The sequence below is a fragment of the Thalassophryne amazonica genome, chromosome 4, assembly GCF_902500255.1.
Source record: "Thalassophryne amazonica chromosome 4, fThaAma1.1, whole genome shotgun sequence".
NCBI classification, from domain to species: domain Eukaryota; kingdom Metazoa; phylum Chordata; class Actinopteri; order Batrachoidiformes; family Batrachoididae; genus Thalassophryne; species Thalassophryne amazonica.
Genome location: NC_047106.1, coordinates 6,642,232 through 6,659,594, shown reverse-complemented (window position 1 = coordinate 6,659,594; position 17,363 = coordinate 6,642,232). Strand labels below are relative to the sequence as shown.

Below are 17,363 nucleotides of genomic sequence, written 5' to 3'. Positions count from 1 at the left end.
GTGTGTGTGTGGTGTGTGGGTGTTGTTGTGGTGTGTGTTATCCAGAGTTGGACGGACTAGTCTTACAGTAGCCTGTCTTTTTTGTGTTGTTTTATGCATATTACCAGATCACAGTCAATAAATGGAGTGAGCGCCTCCTCCCTCCAATGAGCCATATGGTGTGCTGTGAGTTCGTCTGCACCACATCAACCAGTATCACAACACGACGCAGTGTGAAGAATAGGACGGTCACACTTGCATATAACACATTTAGGCACCAGTGGACAAAAGGTCAACCTTAACCTTAAGACGTGCGGACGGATTCACGCGTCACGACGCAGCCGCTCATGGCGCGGGACAAACAACACCTCCGTGTTGGAAACCATTCGTAAGATTCGGACGGCTTTCGGTGGCTTTTCAGTCGAGTGAGTATCTGAGAAATTGTTTAACAGCTGGGCATGTTCCAGCTTGTCCTGTGAGACTTCCAACACGGAGGTGTTGTTTGTCCTGGGCCATGAGCGGCTGCGTCGCGACGCACAAATCCGTCCGCACGTCTTTCATTACAAAATCTCCTTTAACAGTGGAATGTGCTGATAAAGTGCTGATCCCGACCTCTTCTGAAACTTCTCTGCTAGTCACACGATGTCCTGCATCAACAGAGCCTTAAATTTGGAAGTGATCTGCTCGTTACAGCCTGTCGATGGCCGCCGGGGGCGCGGGGCACCATCCGCCGCCGTGGGCCGTTTTTAATCCAGTTTTAATGGTCCTTAATCCGTGTGATACCGATAGAATCTTCACCGAAAGCCATCTGAATCTTCCAAATGGTTTCCATCTGGCTGTCTGGCAGAGTTTCTGAAAAAACTTTCATGGAACAAAGCGGCAGTCGCTCCGCCATTCCTAAACAATAAAAATCCGATGAGGGGGGACCAGTGCTCACTCAAAGCCTGCCCACAGGCGAATGACGCAACCGAAAAAACTCACGCATGTGCACGAAGGTTCAAGCTTGTCTGATGCAAGCACACGATTCAAATCCATATAGTTTTTGAAAAAAATAAAAAGGTTGAATACTTTTCTAACAGACCTCATACAGCTGATGAAAAATGGGAGCAAAAACAACAATGTTGCATTTATATTTTTGTTTTGTGTATATTTGGTTGTGTAATTTATATTGTAGTGTGTGTGCAGAGTATACATCAGCCCTCTGATGCCTTTTACTTTTCAAGCCATGATGTCTTTATTGATGATGTCTCTGATGCAGTGGTGGGCACAGCTAACCAAAAAATTAGCTTCAGTAACAGATAATGAGCTAACTAAAAAGTTATCTTTTATAAAGCTAAACCGATAAACCACCCAAAGATTTATCGGAAGCTACAGCTAAACCGATAACTTCCATATTGTCTCCATTATACCTTGCAACTACTAACAAGCTGATTTTGAGTTTTAAACACCACAATCACTTCTGGTAGCATCAAAGGAGACTACAGACCCAAACATGAGTCAGCACTTCTGTCTTTGTGCACCCTGCCCCCTGCCTAAAGCTCTTGTTTATTACATACTTGCAGCAGTGAAGCAATTAAGAGGAGCCGCAAACCTCAACTCTCCACTGAATAGCAGTGTCGCCGTGAGGCAGAGGTTCTTGGAAAATAAATGCAGTGCTGAATTATGTTTTGAATTTATAATAACTTAATACCGAAAGAATACTCCATTAATGTCAATACTGTCACTTTACAAAGTTAAAACATAAGATATATCTTTTAATTTTAAATAATGCACTATGTTGGGAAAGTGTAGTGACACGGACCCACAACAGGGGGCGTAAATGAACGGACAATGGAAGGAGTCAAATTATAACACTTTACTGGTGTGAATGTCACAACCAACACAGCATAATCAGAATGTCAACAGTCAATTAATAAAGGTGTCGTGTGGGCAGGCTCGACGATAGGAGAACGCCCGTCTGGAAACAAACCGAACCACACGATTTCCACCGCCACCTGAACCCGAGGAATACTGGAGCTGCCAAGTTCCAGAGGCCCCAGGTGGCCACTTTCCCCCCGGAGTGTCGGATCTGGTACTGCTCCAGATGAAGATGATATCTCGGCAGTTTGGTGGAGGTGTCTTCCCTCGCTTTTATACCAGATGTGGATTGGATGATTAGTGACAGCTGTCACGGATGATGGGTGACAGCTGTCACCACGGCTTGTTCTGAGGCGGCAGCGCCCTCTCGTGCCTGAAGCCCGCACTTCAGGCAGGGCGCCTTCTGGTGGTGGGCCAGCAGTATCTCCTTTTCTGGCAGCCCAACACAACACACGAATTCTAAAGTTTTTAACAAACAGACAGATGCCAAAGGTATTATGGGTAAAATGTGCCTCCGCTAACACTGATTGGTTTGACTCATTCATTGTATGTAAAAACCAACACATTAATGTGGTGTGTGTGTGTGTTGGTGTTTGCATATAAATGTGCTTGTGTAAAATATGCCTTTTTTATTTGTAAAAAAAAAAAAAAAAAAGCCAAAATGTCAAGTTGATATAACCAGGGTCAAAATAAATAGAACACTACCATCAGCTGGCATCGACGCTTATACTGCCATGAACACTACTGGCCAGTAGATGGTAGTAGAGACCGTGAAAACTTGCCAAAACAAATTCCAGATAAGCTGTGTCTGCCTACATTTAAGATGTGTGGAATTTAATAATCACAAATTGAATTTCAGACATCTTATATATTACTCTGGAACAAAGATGACAGACAGTGTTTGACATAACAGGACTCTAAATAGCAAACAGGAATCAATTGCAATGATTCCAATTGAAAATAAGTGGCAAAGCAATATGGCTTCTTCTGGCATTTTTACATAAAATAAACACAATACAACATCTATAAACCCAGAGAATATACGAGGTCTGTGAGAAAAGTATCCGTCCTTTTTATTTTATGCAAAAAATATATGGATTTGATTCATATGTTTTTACATCACCAGCTTGAACCTTCAAGTGTATGCGTGAGTTTTTCCACACCTGTCGTTTGCGTCATCACCTTTGGGCAGGCTTTGAGTGAGAACTGGTCCACCCCTCTCTCATTGTTTCATTGTGAGGAAATGGCGGAATGATTTGGGCTTTTTTCCATCAACTTTTTCAGAAACTGGTTAGAGACAGGCAGCTGGAAACCATTGGAAAAATTTATCTGGTGTGAAAATTTTAACGGCTTCAACAGAGAATAAGGAGTGTTACTACAGCTTTAAGGACAGCCCACAATGGCGCGCCACGCTCCGAGCCGCCATCGGATAGCAGAAACCACCACAATCATTTCTAAACGGATGGCTGTGTGGAGCCGGGACCATCGTGTGCAATTTCTCTGGTTATCACAAGAGCTGGACATCAGCCATTTTCCGGCAGATTTCACTTTTAACAAGAGATTTTGTCATGGAAAGCCGCGCGGGAGGCTTTGCGCATCACGACCGATTCGCTGATGAAGCGAGACAAAGGAACACACTCCGTTTCGGAGTGTTAGAGGACAAGTTGGGACAAGCTCAGCTCTCCACAATTTCTCTTATACTCACTCGACTGGTAAGCACTGAAAGCCCGAGATAGGCTTGTCCCAACTTGTCCTCTAAAACTTCAGACGTGACATTAAGTTAAATAACTTAAAAACTGTTTGCCTCTGGATGACTTGGGTGATATTGCTAGCGTAGTACTAGGGGGTTAAATAAATGAGCTTTTCTTTCTTTTCTGTCACCAGGTCTCGTTTGTCTGCAGAGGATAGAGTGTTTTTTTTCTGGAACCAACCTCTTCTCTGTTTACAGACGACAGAGCAGTTTCTTCTGGAACCAGCTCTTCTCTGTTTTCCAGAGGATAGAGCTGTACATCTACTACAAAAACATTTGTAGGTACTCAATTGATTTTTAAACTTAATAAATGTTTGTACCTATAAAGCTTTGTTCACCACGCCCCCAAAAATATGTTAGCAGTCTAAAAATTATCAGACCAAAACTTATCGGAAGATAATTGGTCCGATGATTTTTCAATTTTCAATTTATTTTCATTCATATAGCGCCAAATCACAACAGAATTGCCTCAAGGCACTTCACACAAGTAAGGTCACACATTCACACAATGATGGTTTTGAAAGTTATCTGAAAAGCAAATCCGATAATGAAAACTTTAGCTTCGATAATTTGCGGATTAGCGGAACTGTGCCTACCACTGCTCTGATGTCTTTGACTTTATAAATAGGTTCTACATATATAGGGTTCCATAGGGGTCTGTCTTAGGCCCCCTGCTTTTTTCCGTTTATATAGCACCCCTTGGGCATATACTGCGACGATTACTTTTCACTGCTACGCAGATGATACTCAGTTGTGCAAGCAGACAACTGCTTGTAATCTCATACACATCAAGACTTTGTAGGATTGTCTTGCATCAGTGAAAAGCTCGATGTTGAGCAATTTCTTACCTTTAAATTTGGAGAAGACCGAAATGATGGTCCTTGGTCCAGTGAAGACATAGACAACCAGTTTGACCAGCTAATGCTTAACCTATACTCAGTGTCCACACATCACACTGATAAAGTGAGAACTTTGGGGTGATTTTGATCCCACGTTGTCCTTTGAGCTACACATTAGAGATATGACGACTGCTTTTTCCACCTTCGTAATATAGTGATAAATCATCCCATTCTGACTATGGCTGATGCAGAGACCCTGATCCATGCATTTGTCTCCTCGAGACTAGATTATTGCAGTGGTCTATTCCTTGGGATTGCTGCAGTCCAGCTTTAGAGGTCTCCATTGGTTCAAAATGCTGCTGCCAAAATTTAACAAGAAACAGAAAGTTCAACCACATTACACCAATTTTGGCCTACCTTCACTGGCTTACTGTCTCTGTGAGGTCTAATTTTAAGGTTCTGTTGCTTGCTTCTAAATTTAATCATGGACTAGAACCTCCTAACCAAGCTGACCTAATTACAACCCCACGTACCGGCCCATGCTTGGGCATTCTCAGGACACAGGACTACTTTGTGTCCCAAAGTTATAAAAAAAAAAGTCTGCAGGGCACAGAGCTTGCCCTGTCTTGTGTAATGATCTCCCTGCAGAGATAAAACTGTTAGATTCCACAGAGACATTCATGTCCAGACTAAAGACCACATCTGTTCTCCCTCTTGTTAGAACTAGCATAATGGTGTAGTATCAAATTAATGTTTCCTCTCCTTTTATTTCATATTAATCAGCAGCAGAAGAGGTCTCAGCCTCATTATATCTAATGCTTCTCTGCTTCTATTGTGATTTATTGCTCGGGAATTAATGCCTCAGTGCAGTTATTTCCAGCTTACTGCTTCTGCCTTTTTCTCATCTGTCCAACGCACTAACAACACCTTTAATGGATGCTGGTCCTCACCCCAGGACATCAGACTGACCCCAGGAAACCCTACCAATTCAAACACCTGGAGACACAGAGATGAAAGACCCACAATAGACTGCTTTTAATTTCAATTAGAGACATTTTTGTTGCTCTTCTGGCTCTGACTTCTGTTTCTTGGTTTGTAAAGAAATTATTGCAAAATTTGTAAAAACTTTGTAACTGCTGGAATGGCCTAAGCAGTGGGTCCACCTCTCTTGAGTTTGATCTGCTTGAGGTTGAGGTTTCTTCCTCATTATCCCAAGAGGGAAGGTTTTTTTTTTTACCACTGTCACCTGTGTGCTTGCTCAGGGCCCCTTCACATATAGTATAAATGTGGCCGAATTGCACATGAAGCAGGAATCCGTTTGCAATACTGTAAAATTGGAGCTGCCTTATTAATGCCTCGTATACTTGTTGCTACAACCTATTTTGCGCACACCAGCGGCAGAAAGACAGAGTATGCCCTGTGAGAGCCCATTCAATCACTCTTGTGGCAGGTGTCGGCCAAATTCCAGGTGACACAAACATCTAACACTACTCTCTTGGCACTTAGAAAATGTGTGGCCATTACTTTTGTTAGCACGACAACAATCAGCAGACGATCACTTTCGAGCTGGCGTTGAAATTTGTCGAAGTGCCCCCATGACTGTGAAGTTGCCAAGTACACATGTGACATGCCAGAGTGTCGGTCCCCCCCACAACACGTGCTTGTGTGTTTCGCACACTCCATCATCCTCCTGGTCGTTACTGTGAGTTTCTCTCTGTGAATTTTCAGAACTTTTGTCTGACTTAGTGCTTAGCTCAGATAAGATAATTATAGTGGGCGATTTTAACATCCACACAGATGCTGAGAATGACAGCCTCAACACTGCATTTAATCTATTATTAGACCTCAATTGGCTTTGCTCAAATGTAAATGAGTCCACCCACCACTTTAATCATATCTTAGATCTTGTTCTGACTTATGGTATGGAAATTGAAGACTTAACAGTATTCCCTGAAAACTCCCTTCTGTCTGATCATTTCTAATACATTACATTTACTCTGATGGACTACCCAGCAGTGGGGATAAGTTCATTACACTAGAAGTCTTTCAGAAAGTGCTGTAACTAGGTTAAGGATATGTTTCCTTCTTTATGTTCCTAGGCCATATACCAACACAGTGCAGAGTAGCTACCTAAACTCTGTAAGTGAGATAGAGTATCTCGTCAATAGTTTTACATCCTCATTGAAGACAAAATGGATGCTGTAGCTCCTCTGAAAAAGAGAGCTTTAAATCAGAAGTGCCTGACTCCGTGGTATAACTCACAAACTCGCAGCTTAAAGCAGATAACCCGTAAGTTGGAGAGGAAATGGCATCTCACTAATTTAGAAGATCTTCACTTAGCCTGGAAAAAGAGTCTATTGCTCTATAAAAAAGCCCTCCGTAAAGCTAGGACATCTTACTACTCATCACTAATTGAAGAAAATAAGAACAACCCCAGGTTTCTTTTCAGCACTGTAGCCAGGCTGACAAAGAGTCAGAGCTCTATTGAGCCGAGTATTCCTTAACTTTAACTAGTAATGACTTCATGACTTTCTTTGCTAATAAAATTTTAACTATTAGAGAAAAAATTACTCATAACCATCCCAAAGACGTATCGTTATCTTTGGCTGCTTTCAGTGATGCCTGTATTTGGTTAGACTCTTTCTCTCAGATTGTTCTGTCTGAGTTATTTTCATTAGTTACTTCATCCAAACCATCAACATGTCTGTTAGACCCCATTCCTACCAGGCTGCTCAAGGAAGCCCTACCATTATTTAATGCTTCGATCTTAATATGATCATCTATCTTTATTAGTTGGCTATGTACCACAGGCTTTTAAGGTGGCAGTAAATTAAACCGTACTTAAAAAGCCATCACTTGACCCAGCTATCTTAGCTAATTATAGGCCAATCTCCAACCTCCTTTTCTCTCAAAAATTCTTGAAAGGGTAGTTGTAAAACAGCTAACTGATCATCTGCAGATGATGGTCTATTTGAAGAGTTTCAGTCAGGTTTTAGAATTCATCATAGTACAGAAACAGCATTAGTGAAGGTTACAAATGATCTTCTTATGGCCTCAGACAGTGGACTCATCTCTGTGCTTGTTCTGTTAGACCTCAGTGCTGCTTTTGATACTGTTAAAATTTTACTTTTATACTGACCATAAAATTTTATTACAGAGATTAGAGCATGCCATAGGTATTAAAGGCACTGCGCTGCGGTGGTTTGAATCATATTTATCTAATAGATTACAGTTTGTTCATGTAAATGGGGAATCTTCTTCACAGACTAAGGTTAATTATGGAGTTCCACAAGGTTCTGTGCTAGGACCAATTTTATTCACTTTATACATGCTTCTCTTAGGCAGTATTATTAGACGGCATTGCTTAAATTTTCATTGTTACGCAGATGATACCCAGCTTTATCTATCCATGAAGCCAGAGGACACACACCAATTAGCTAAACTGCAGGATTGTCTTACAGACATAAGGACATGGATGACCTCTAATTTCCTGCTTTTAAACTCAGATAAAACTGAAGTTATTGTACTTGGCCCCACAAATCTTAGAAACATGGTGTCTACCAGATCCTTACTCTGGATGGCATTACCCTGACCTCTAGTAATACTGTGAGAAATCTTGGAGTCATTTTTGATCAGGATATGTCATTCAAAGCGCATATTAAACAAATATGTAAGACTGCTTTTTTGCATTTACGCAATATCTCTAAAATTAGAAAGGTCTTGTCTCAGAGTGATGCTGAAAAACTAATTCATGCATTTATTTCCTCTAGGCTGGACTATTGTAATTCATTATTATCAGGTTGTCCTAAAAGTTCCCTGAAAAGCCTTCAGTTAATTCAAAATGCTGCAGCTAGAGTATTGACGGGGACTAGAAGGAGAGAGCATATCTCACCCATATTGGCCTCTCTTCATTGGCTTCCTGTTAATTCTAGAATAGAATTTAAAATTCTTCTTCTTACTTATAAGGTTTTGAATAATCAGGTCCCTTCTTATCTTAGGTACCTCATAGTACCATATCACCCCAATAGAGCGCTTCGCTCTCAGACTGCAGGCTTACTTGTAGTTCCTAGGGTTTGTAAGAGTAGAATGGGAGGCAGAGCCTTCAGCTTTCAGGCTCCTCTCCTGTGGAACCAGCTCCCAATTCAGATCAGGGAGACAGACACCCTCTCTACTTTTAAGATTAGGCTTAAAACTTTCCTTTTTGCTAAAGCTTATAGTTAGGGCTGGATCAGGTGACCCTGAACCATCCCTTAGTTATGCTGCTATAGACTTAGACTGCTGGGGGGTTCCCATAATGCACTGAGTGTTTCTTTCTCTTTTTGCTCTGTATGCACCACTCTGCATTTAATCATTAGTGATTGATCTCTGCTCCTCTCCACGGCATGTCTTTTTCCTGGTTCTCTCCCTCAGCCCCAACCAGTCCCAGCAGAAGACTGCCCCTCCCTGAGCCTGGTTCTGCTGGAGGTTTCTTCCTGTTAAAAGGGAGTTTTTCCTTCCCACTGTCGCCAAGTGCTTGCTCACAGGGGGTCGTTTTGACCATTGTGGTTTTTACGTAATTATTGTATGGCCTTGCAATATAAAGCGCCTTGGGGCAACTGTTTGTTGTGATTTGGCGCTATATAAATAAAATTGATTGATTGATTGAAGCGCATGTGAGTGCTTGCTGTCCTCACGTGGAAATACATAAAAAAAAATATATCACTTTTGCGATGGGCTAGAGAGCACACAGCGCGCACATTGGCAGGCTATCCTAGCTGAAACAGACCATCAATTCATGTGGATACACAGCAGGCATTCTGAATGTCACTGCTTGTCCTGTGAGCGGCGCGCAGCAGGACTATATGACAAGCCAACAGTGCGACAAATGTGCCACTTTCAGTTACGTATCAGCAGAAATACGCCACAACAAATGCCATTTGGTCAGTTATCATGGCACTGCTTTCACTTTTGTAAAAAATACGTTCATCTGCTTGTTGATTTTAGCCATTTCACACTCCTGTTATGAGACAGTGATTGTTGCACAGTGGTAAAGTTTCCATCTGATAATCAGAGCTTATGTAAATTGCAGGTTCGAATCCCATGAGTGGCATTTTTTTTTTTATTAATCAGGGTTATTTAACCGTGGCGTTCTGTATTCCGTCCCCTTTTATTTATTAATCATATCAACCCAGTGATATTCATTAATTATACAGCTGGGTTTTTATTTTATTTTTCTCCATATCAGTGACTTAATGTGGTGCAATACATCCCAGCTGCTCGCACTGTGTTCCCGCAGTGACAGGTTCGCGCATGCTTCTGCACAGCATCGTCGCATGCACAAAACCATCGCAGCGGGATCGTTCATGCCTACCCGTCAGCTCAATGTTTTCGTGGTTCGCTCATATGAGCCGTTCCACCGTGACTCGCCCTGATTTGTACTTATTCATACTATGTGTGAAGGGGCCCTTAGGGGGGGTTGGTAAGGTTAGACCTTACTTGTGTGAAGTGCCTTGAGGCAGCTTTGTTGTGATTTGGAGCAATATGGAGGGGAGGTGATGGTCTAGCAGTTAAAGTGTTGGGCTTGAGACCAGAGGATCCTCAGTTCAAATCCCTGCCTGACTGGAAAATCCCGAAGGGCCCTTGGGCAAGGTCCTTAATCCCCTAGTTGCTCCTGGTGTGTAATGAGTTCCTTGTATGGCAGCACCCTCACACTGGGGTGAATGTGAGGCATTATTTGTAAGGTGCTTTGAGCGTCTGATGCAGAAGGAAAAGTGCTATATAAATGCAGTCCATTTACCATTAATAAATATACGGCATTGAGGAAAAAGTGAAAATGTGAGAGAATGCCATAAAAACAATGGAGCGCATTAAACCAAAAGTAAAAATGAAAAGAGACCAGTACATTGCTCTACATGCTTCAACATAAAATCAACAGAAGAGCAATCTGCACATTGCTGTTAGCACCGAACACAGAGACAACAGTACAATATTCAGAGCCAAATCAGAACAACGCTGCCTCAAGTCACTTCACAGGCGTGTGCTCTAACCTTACGTCACTTCGATTACCATTTTCCTTCTGGTACAGTCACTTGAAGCTTTCTTAAGCCTCACTCAAAAACTACTAAATGTGTTGGACACACAGGTCACAGCCATGCAGAAGGTATCTGGAGGGAAGTTTCTGAAGGAGTACGGATGTGATACTTGTCATGTACAGGTTGTACACCTGTTGAGCACAAACTTATAGAAGGAAACCTACTACCACCTCTACTGCGTTGCATTCCGACGTCGACATTCCAGTGTTAGCACAGCCAATATCACTTTGTGCCTCTTCTCATCTTCTGTCATCTGCCTGTAGATGTCCAACACCCTCAGACGTTGCAATGGTATGGTGACAGCCATTAGCGCCCTCAGCTGTAATGCTGAACAGACTGTGTGTACATGTTTTTCACAGCTTTATTAAAGACCATTATTTAATATTACAACAATAAAACAGCTTTTGCATCCTCTGGACACGAGCCTCAAAGTTGCGCCGCTGTCCAGGGGCCTGAAAGCGTGAAAATGCCCACTGTGGGTCTGTGCTACATTATGGGGCAGCACTCCAGCAGACATCAGTACAGAGGTCACATCTGATCACATCTCCTCTCCTTTTTTAAATTACAACTGGTGCGTCACATTATTTGTGTGTTGGGGTGTGGGGTGGAGGTTGGTCTGGTGCAAACTGTGGAATATAATCCTGGTGGTGTCCTCTTCTTTCCTTCTCGAATGCTACACGAGCTCTCCAATATATGTGTACCTGTCTTGCCACTTGTGAGACGTGCGGGTTGCGTGTGCTGTGTGCACGCCACGCATAGGGTGGAGAGTGAGATGTACTTCTGTCTTGTGGACTGAACATATCACAGGTGTGGATTACTTGTGTAGTACTTCTGATGCACAGCACCCATTGTCAGGTCCATCCCTGTCTGGTCCCATGTCCTTCCCTGCTTTGGTCTGTCAAGCCGGGCTGAGGCCCAGCATCAGGGGCGGCTGAACGTGCAAAGCAGACTCCCAGACTAGGCTTTTGGGTGTGAGAGAAGTCATGGTCTTTATTCCAGACTTTGGTACGGTACACATGTGATCAGTCAGTGAAGCAGCAGTACAAACAGGGTCTGGCAGATACGCAGTCATGGACGAGCAGGGTTCAGTGGCATGAGCAAATACAGACATCCGGGAAGAGGCAAGAGGCATAGTCGCTGAGTACAAAGCAGAAATCGGAATACGGCAAGGCATCAATCAGGACTGTGAACGGGTGCTGGAAAGTGTACAAAAGACAACAATCTGACAGTGAGCTGTGAGACTGTGAGGGCTTAAATAACAGGTGGTGTAAACGAGGTGCATGTGCAGACTGATTAGGTCATGTGTGGAGGGAAGATTCTAGAAAGGGGCGTGGTCAGTGGACAAAGATTAAACACTGTGCAAGATAGGGAGGAAGAGAGTGCACAAAGTGGAGTGATGTAGGATACAGAGATACGTAGACAGGTCGAAAGAGTGTTTGTGAAGGCAAACACAAAGCAGACAGCATAAAAGTGAGACAGACATGATGGCAGGTGCAGGCCGTGGAGTGAACATAATAAGGATGACGTAAAAACTGAGAACAGGGATCAGATAGACTATAATACAACTATGAACAGGAACCAGGATAGAGCATGAACATGGGAATTAAACAGAGAATAATAATAAAATAAAAGACAAAACAAGAATGGACCTGACTTATGACTGAAATATACACACAGATGACAAAACAAACAAAGACTGATAATTAACAGAAAACAAAACCTGATACTTAAGCATAACTGATAACACAAATGAGAACAGCAAAATAACAAGTGAGAAACCAATGAACAATAAATAAAAACACAACTGACAGAATGAAACTAGAACGGAACTGTACTATGGCCAAAGTATAAAGGTAACAAAGAAACAAAGTGGCAATGCAAAATAGAACATAGAATAGACACATGATGAAATTAAACAACTAATAAATCAAAGTGGGAACAGAAGATGAGGCAAAGAAAGGGGCAAAATAGGGATCAAAGCCTGGATCAGGGCTGGGCATGACATGGTCTTTGTTACATTCTGTCTGCGTCCGCTTTACACTTTGTTACTCTTTTTTTATTTTCAGTTTCGGATTACTTTACTGGTTTTATTTTGAATTTTACCACTGGAGTCATTGCTTTTAATTTCTGTTAGTTTTTGCTTTTGTCACATATTAGTTTTAGCCCCTGCCTTTAATTTTCTTATTGATTACTTTTCAGTTCTCATCTTTGTTTTTCTTGGTTTTGTTTCTTTGCTCCGTCCATGTGTAGATTCTTTTGCATTGTATTTTGAATTCACCTTTCTGCTTAGTGTTTGCTCAACTGCACTCTCTTGCACCAGCTCACCTTATCTTTTTCTCCTCCCTCCACACCTCTATTTCTGTCTACTTTGCTTTAAAGCCTTTTTGATCAATCCTATCAATCCTGTGCTTCTGTGTGTGAGTCTGCTTTTGTGTCCCCACCCTCTCTGAGCCATGTCGCCTTACAGCATGACACACATGCAATGACTGTGTCATCATAGAGTCCATACTTGCTGTGCTCCTAACTTCATTCAGATGTACAACGGCAGTGCCATTTCTAGCTTTGTGGGGGCCCTATGCAAGATGCTGTTTGCAGCCCCAAGTTGCCCAACTGCAATGCAGAGTCCTAATCCATTAGATGATCCATGAACACGCCACAATCTATTACACTTCATGAGTAAAACAGCCTACAGTCTTGATAACATCTCATATTAAAATGAAACATCTTAAGTTGAGCCACTCAAGCAATATAACTGATATAAAAATGATAAGGAAAACAACAACTCTCTATATGCCAATAAAAAACAGATATTGAGTGTTTAAAAAATGTTTAGTTTAAGTTTTGAAAGCAAGAAAACAACTCAAGTTTTCACAGCATCATAAATTGGCACACCCCAAAACAATAACCAAATAAATAAAGTGGGCCAAGCCCAAGATCAACAGAAAATAAATGAGATTATTACTTCCTTAGTTGCTTACATATCAGTGCGCAAACAATAAAAGCAAAACTTGTAAGAATACTGCTAATATTGGAGTTAGGAGGAAACTTTACACGTCACACTCCAACCCCCTTCAGGACTACTTTCAATCTATTACTGTTTAATTGGCAAAAGCACATAATAAACAGTAATCAACATAGAATAAAAATACAATGTAAAGCAGTTTGAGTGTCTGATGCAGATGGAAAAGTGCTATATAAATGCAGTCCATTTACAGTCTTGTGTATTATCCTCCTCAACATTTTTGCTTCCTGGCTTTCTTACAAGCAAAGGCATTTTATTCTTGTATCCTACATTTATTTTAGGCATATAAGGGAAATAAGTGTTGGGGCCTCCTAGTGGCTTATGGGGTCCAATGCATTTGATTTGTCTGCATATTGCTAGAAACAGCTATGAGTACAGGCCCCATACGTGCTGAATGCGTTTTTGATTTTTTGCAGAACCTGTAGAATTTGCAGGTTTATGTCCAAAACCCAACAGGTGCAGTTTGTCTCCTTCTACAGTGATGTGACACGCATGTCTCACACACAGTTTTGCCATGTTTTCCCCCGTAGACTGCCCGCAGGTTTTTCCTTGAATTTGTCGCCGATCGTCAATACCCTGTGCGCTGTGAAGCAGCGATAGCAGAGTATTATTTTTACTGGTGTGTGTGTGTCTGTGTGTCTATGGACAAGATACTTCAAAAACAGGTGGATAGATTTAATATAAACAGTGGGCTCAGTACGTGGATAAATATATTCAAAATGATTAGATTTTGGAGTACTTTGGTAAAAGGTCAAGGAAAACATGGCCCAAAAACACATTTTGTTTCTTTGTGTGTGTGTCTCAACAACCAAGAAGCCTCGATGGCTCAAACCTGTCTGGATATTACCTGCATACCTATAAAGATGTATTTAGATTATGGAGTAGTTTTGTTAAATATCAAAGATCAAGAAACAACATGGTCCAAAAATACCTTTTTTTGAATATGTCAACAACCAAGAAGCCTAGATGATCTGAAGCATATATTGCTCAATAAATATTTTTGATTGATAGGTATGAATGACTTCATAATGAAGTCACACAGAAGTCACATGGAGTGAAAAACTACATCACACAGATGTATATTTACTTGTTCATTTATATGGTGGTGTGCAGAGCGATCAGGGTATACATCAGCCTTCTGATGCCTTTCTTTGTTCTCTGCAGAGCTCCAGTGCAACCAGAGTTGACAGCAGACCAGCTGATTTATGACGATCGATTGCTGGACTACAGCAGCCGCCTCATCCTGTCTGTCAGCGCTGTTCTCAGAGCCGCTGGACTTATCTGAGAGGACAACGGAGGATAACATTATGGATCAGTCAGTCACTCCATTGTCACTGGCGTCCAAGGATACAAGTCTTCTGCTCAGGGTGAAGAAGTGTTCTTTTGGGTATTTAACAGCAGTGTGTGTTGAGTGGAGACAACTGGCATGTCTTTTGGAACCTCTGTGAGATTCGTTATTTCCCAAATGTTTCTCTGTAACAATTTTTACAAACTGGTAGGATTAGAATTCTTCATGGGACCAAAAACAATAAGAGAACTCATCAGTGAACAGGACCCACAACCACAGAGGCCACAGTACTTTGCTGGTTTGTGTTGTGTCACCTCTGTTTATGGGGTGTTAGTGGTTTTTGTGTTATTTCTGTCCTCTGTGTGTTTGTCTCCCTGTTTTTGTCCGAACCTTTGTGTGTACAGCTGTGGTACTTGTCCCCCTGCGTGGGCGTGTCTGCATGTGTCTGTCATCTTCTGTGTCTCAGTCCTGTCTTGTGGGTGTGTGTGTTTGTGTCGTGTGTTTGGATGTAGTGCTGTTCGCCTGTTCTGTTGTCTGTCACGTCCTCCGCCCCTCAGCTGTGTCGCATTAGTCTGATGTCTGCTGATGTACTACTTTTCGTACCGGACACACCTCCTTCAGTGTATCTCTGCTTTATGTTGTCATTTGGATATTGTAGTTCTTTGTCAGTTTTGTAGTCCAGGTTTTGATTTATGTATTTCGATTTTCTTATACGTTTTGTGATGTGTTCATCTGTGGTTGTTGTTTTATTGTCTGTGGAATTTATTCTACTCAGCCTTTCGGGTTGTTTATTTTCAGTCTTGGGTTTATTCTCTCTTTACTCTTATGATAAGGTTGATGAGGTTGGTAAGGTTAGTCCTTACATGCGTAATGTGCCTTGAGTTGACTTTCTTGTGATCTGGTACTATATAAATATAAGTGAATAGTATATTGATGTGTATGTCTGTGTGTTGACATGTAGTAGTGAATTTGTATTTATGTAAATATGACTGATTAGAACTGATGGTCTTGTACTAGCAGGGGTGGGTGCTAGTAAGCTTTGCTTCAGCCCACACCCTTTCAGACTCACAAGTATTGTTTATGAGTTTGTGGAATTGTTTTTGAATATTTTGTGTGCCGAATAAATTCCATTCTATTCTATTCTATGATATGTATTGTGGTTCTTTCTGCTTTATGTTGTCATTTGGATATTGTAGTTCTTTGTCAGTTTTGTAGTCCAGGTTTTGGTTTATGTATTTTGATTTACTTATACGTTTTGTGATGTGTTCATCTTTGGTTGTTGTTTTATTGTCTGTGGAATTTATTCTACTCAGCCTTTCAGGTTGTTTATTTTCAGTCTTGGGTTTATTCTCTCTTTACTCTTATAATATGCATTGTGGTTCTTTGTCAGTGTTTTTGATTATTTTATGTGGAGTCTCTTTGTTTTCTCTTCAGGATTTCATTTTTCTCTTGGTGTTTTAGTGGTTATGTGTCTTGCTCTTAGGTTATGTTTTGTCATTTACAGATGTCTTGGTTTTTCTGCCCTCTTCTGTTCACTGGTTTCTCATGTCTTCATTTGTCTTGATTATATATGCCTGTGATGCTCAGCCTGTTTATTTATACCACACCTGTTTGTCTTGACTTTAGGATCCATCATCATCCGTTTGGTTAGAGAAGTTGGTTCATTTCAGTCTGTCAGTATTGTGCTTTTGTTTTGTTTTTTTTTCCTCTGTGGAGCATTGTATTTTTGTTAGTTTTTGATTCCGGGTCCCTCACCATTTCTCCAACTCAATTGTATGGTTTTTGTTGTTATCACTTTGACACTTACCTCTTTCAGTCTGACTGCCTGCATTTGGGGTTCTAAATCCTCTTGTCCCTGGTCACTACAGTTTGTTTCTTGTGAGTCAGCATTGACTTTGTGCCCCGACTGAAGCAGCTGAAGGATCGTCGAGTCAGATGCAGTTTTTGGTACGGGCAAACCGGGCAGTTCCCTGAGGTGCTTTTTTGCATGACACATATGAGGGGCGGCACACAGTGGCGGTCCTAGAGTGATTTACTCCCCGGGCGAAACCCCCCTGCCCCTATTGAAGTCTGTGGGTGCTCAGCGTCCACACCGTTTAAAGCACTGTGAAGCTGCGGGAATGAGTGAGGGGAAAGCCGCGTCGTTACCAGTGATAAGAAGCTGATTCTGAACAAAAGTTGAGCGCGTTGTAACCATGAAACCCCCCCCGTCAGGACAACCACCCCCCCCCCCCCGTTTTGTTTTTTTCCACCCGCACGGTCGTGACGCCCCCCCCGCGATGCCGCCCCCGGCGACTGCCCGGTCGGCCCGCCTCCAGGACCGCCAAAGACACACAGGTGAGTTGAAATGGAAACTTTAAATCTACTGTAGGTGTGAACCTATTTGTCTGTCAACATATCCTCCTGACTACCAGGACATGTATGTAAGGGCAGAAAAACCTTCACTAATGCTGTTTCTGTACTATGATGAATTCTAAAACCTGACTGAAACTCTTCAAATAGACCATTCCTCTGCAGATGATCAGTTAGCTGATCAGTTAGCTGTTTTACAAAAATT

The 17,363-nt window shown here is 41.8% G+C and overlaps 1 protein-coding gene across 1 annotated transcript in view; it reads left to right on the top strand.

Moving 5' to 3' along the window:
- The window catches only part of LOC117509383, a 362,900-nt gene extending 348,093 nt beyond the window's left edge, over positions 1 to 14,807 (top strand). Inside the window, exon 7 of the mRNA XM_034169055.1 lies at positions 14,683 to 14,807. Coding sequence (XP_034024946.1) covers positions 14,683 to 14,803 — 121 coding nt within the window. The 3' untranslated portion in view covers positions 14,804 to 14,807. The remainder of the gene's footprint in view (positions 1 to 14,682) is intronic.
- The last annotated feature ends 2,556 nt before the right edge of the window (positions 14,808 to 17,363 follow it).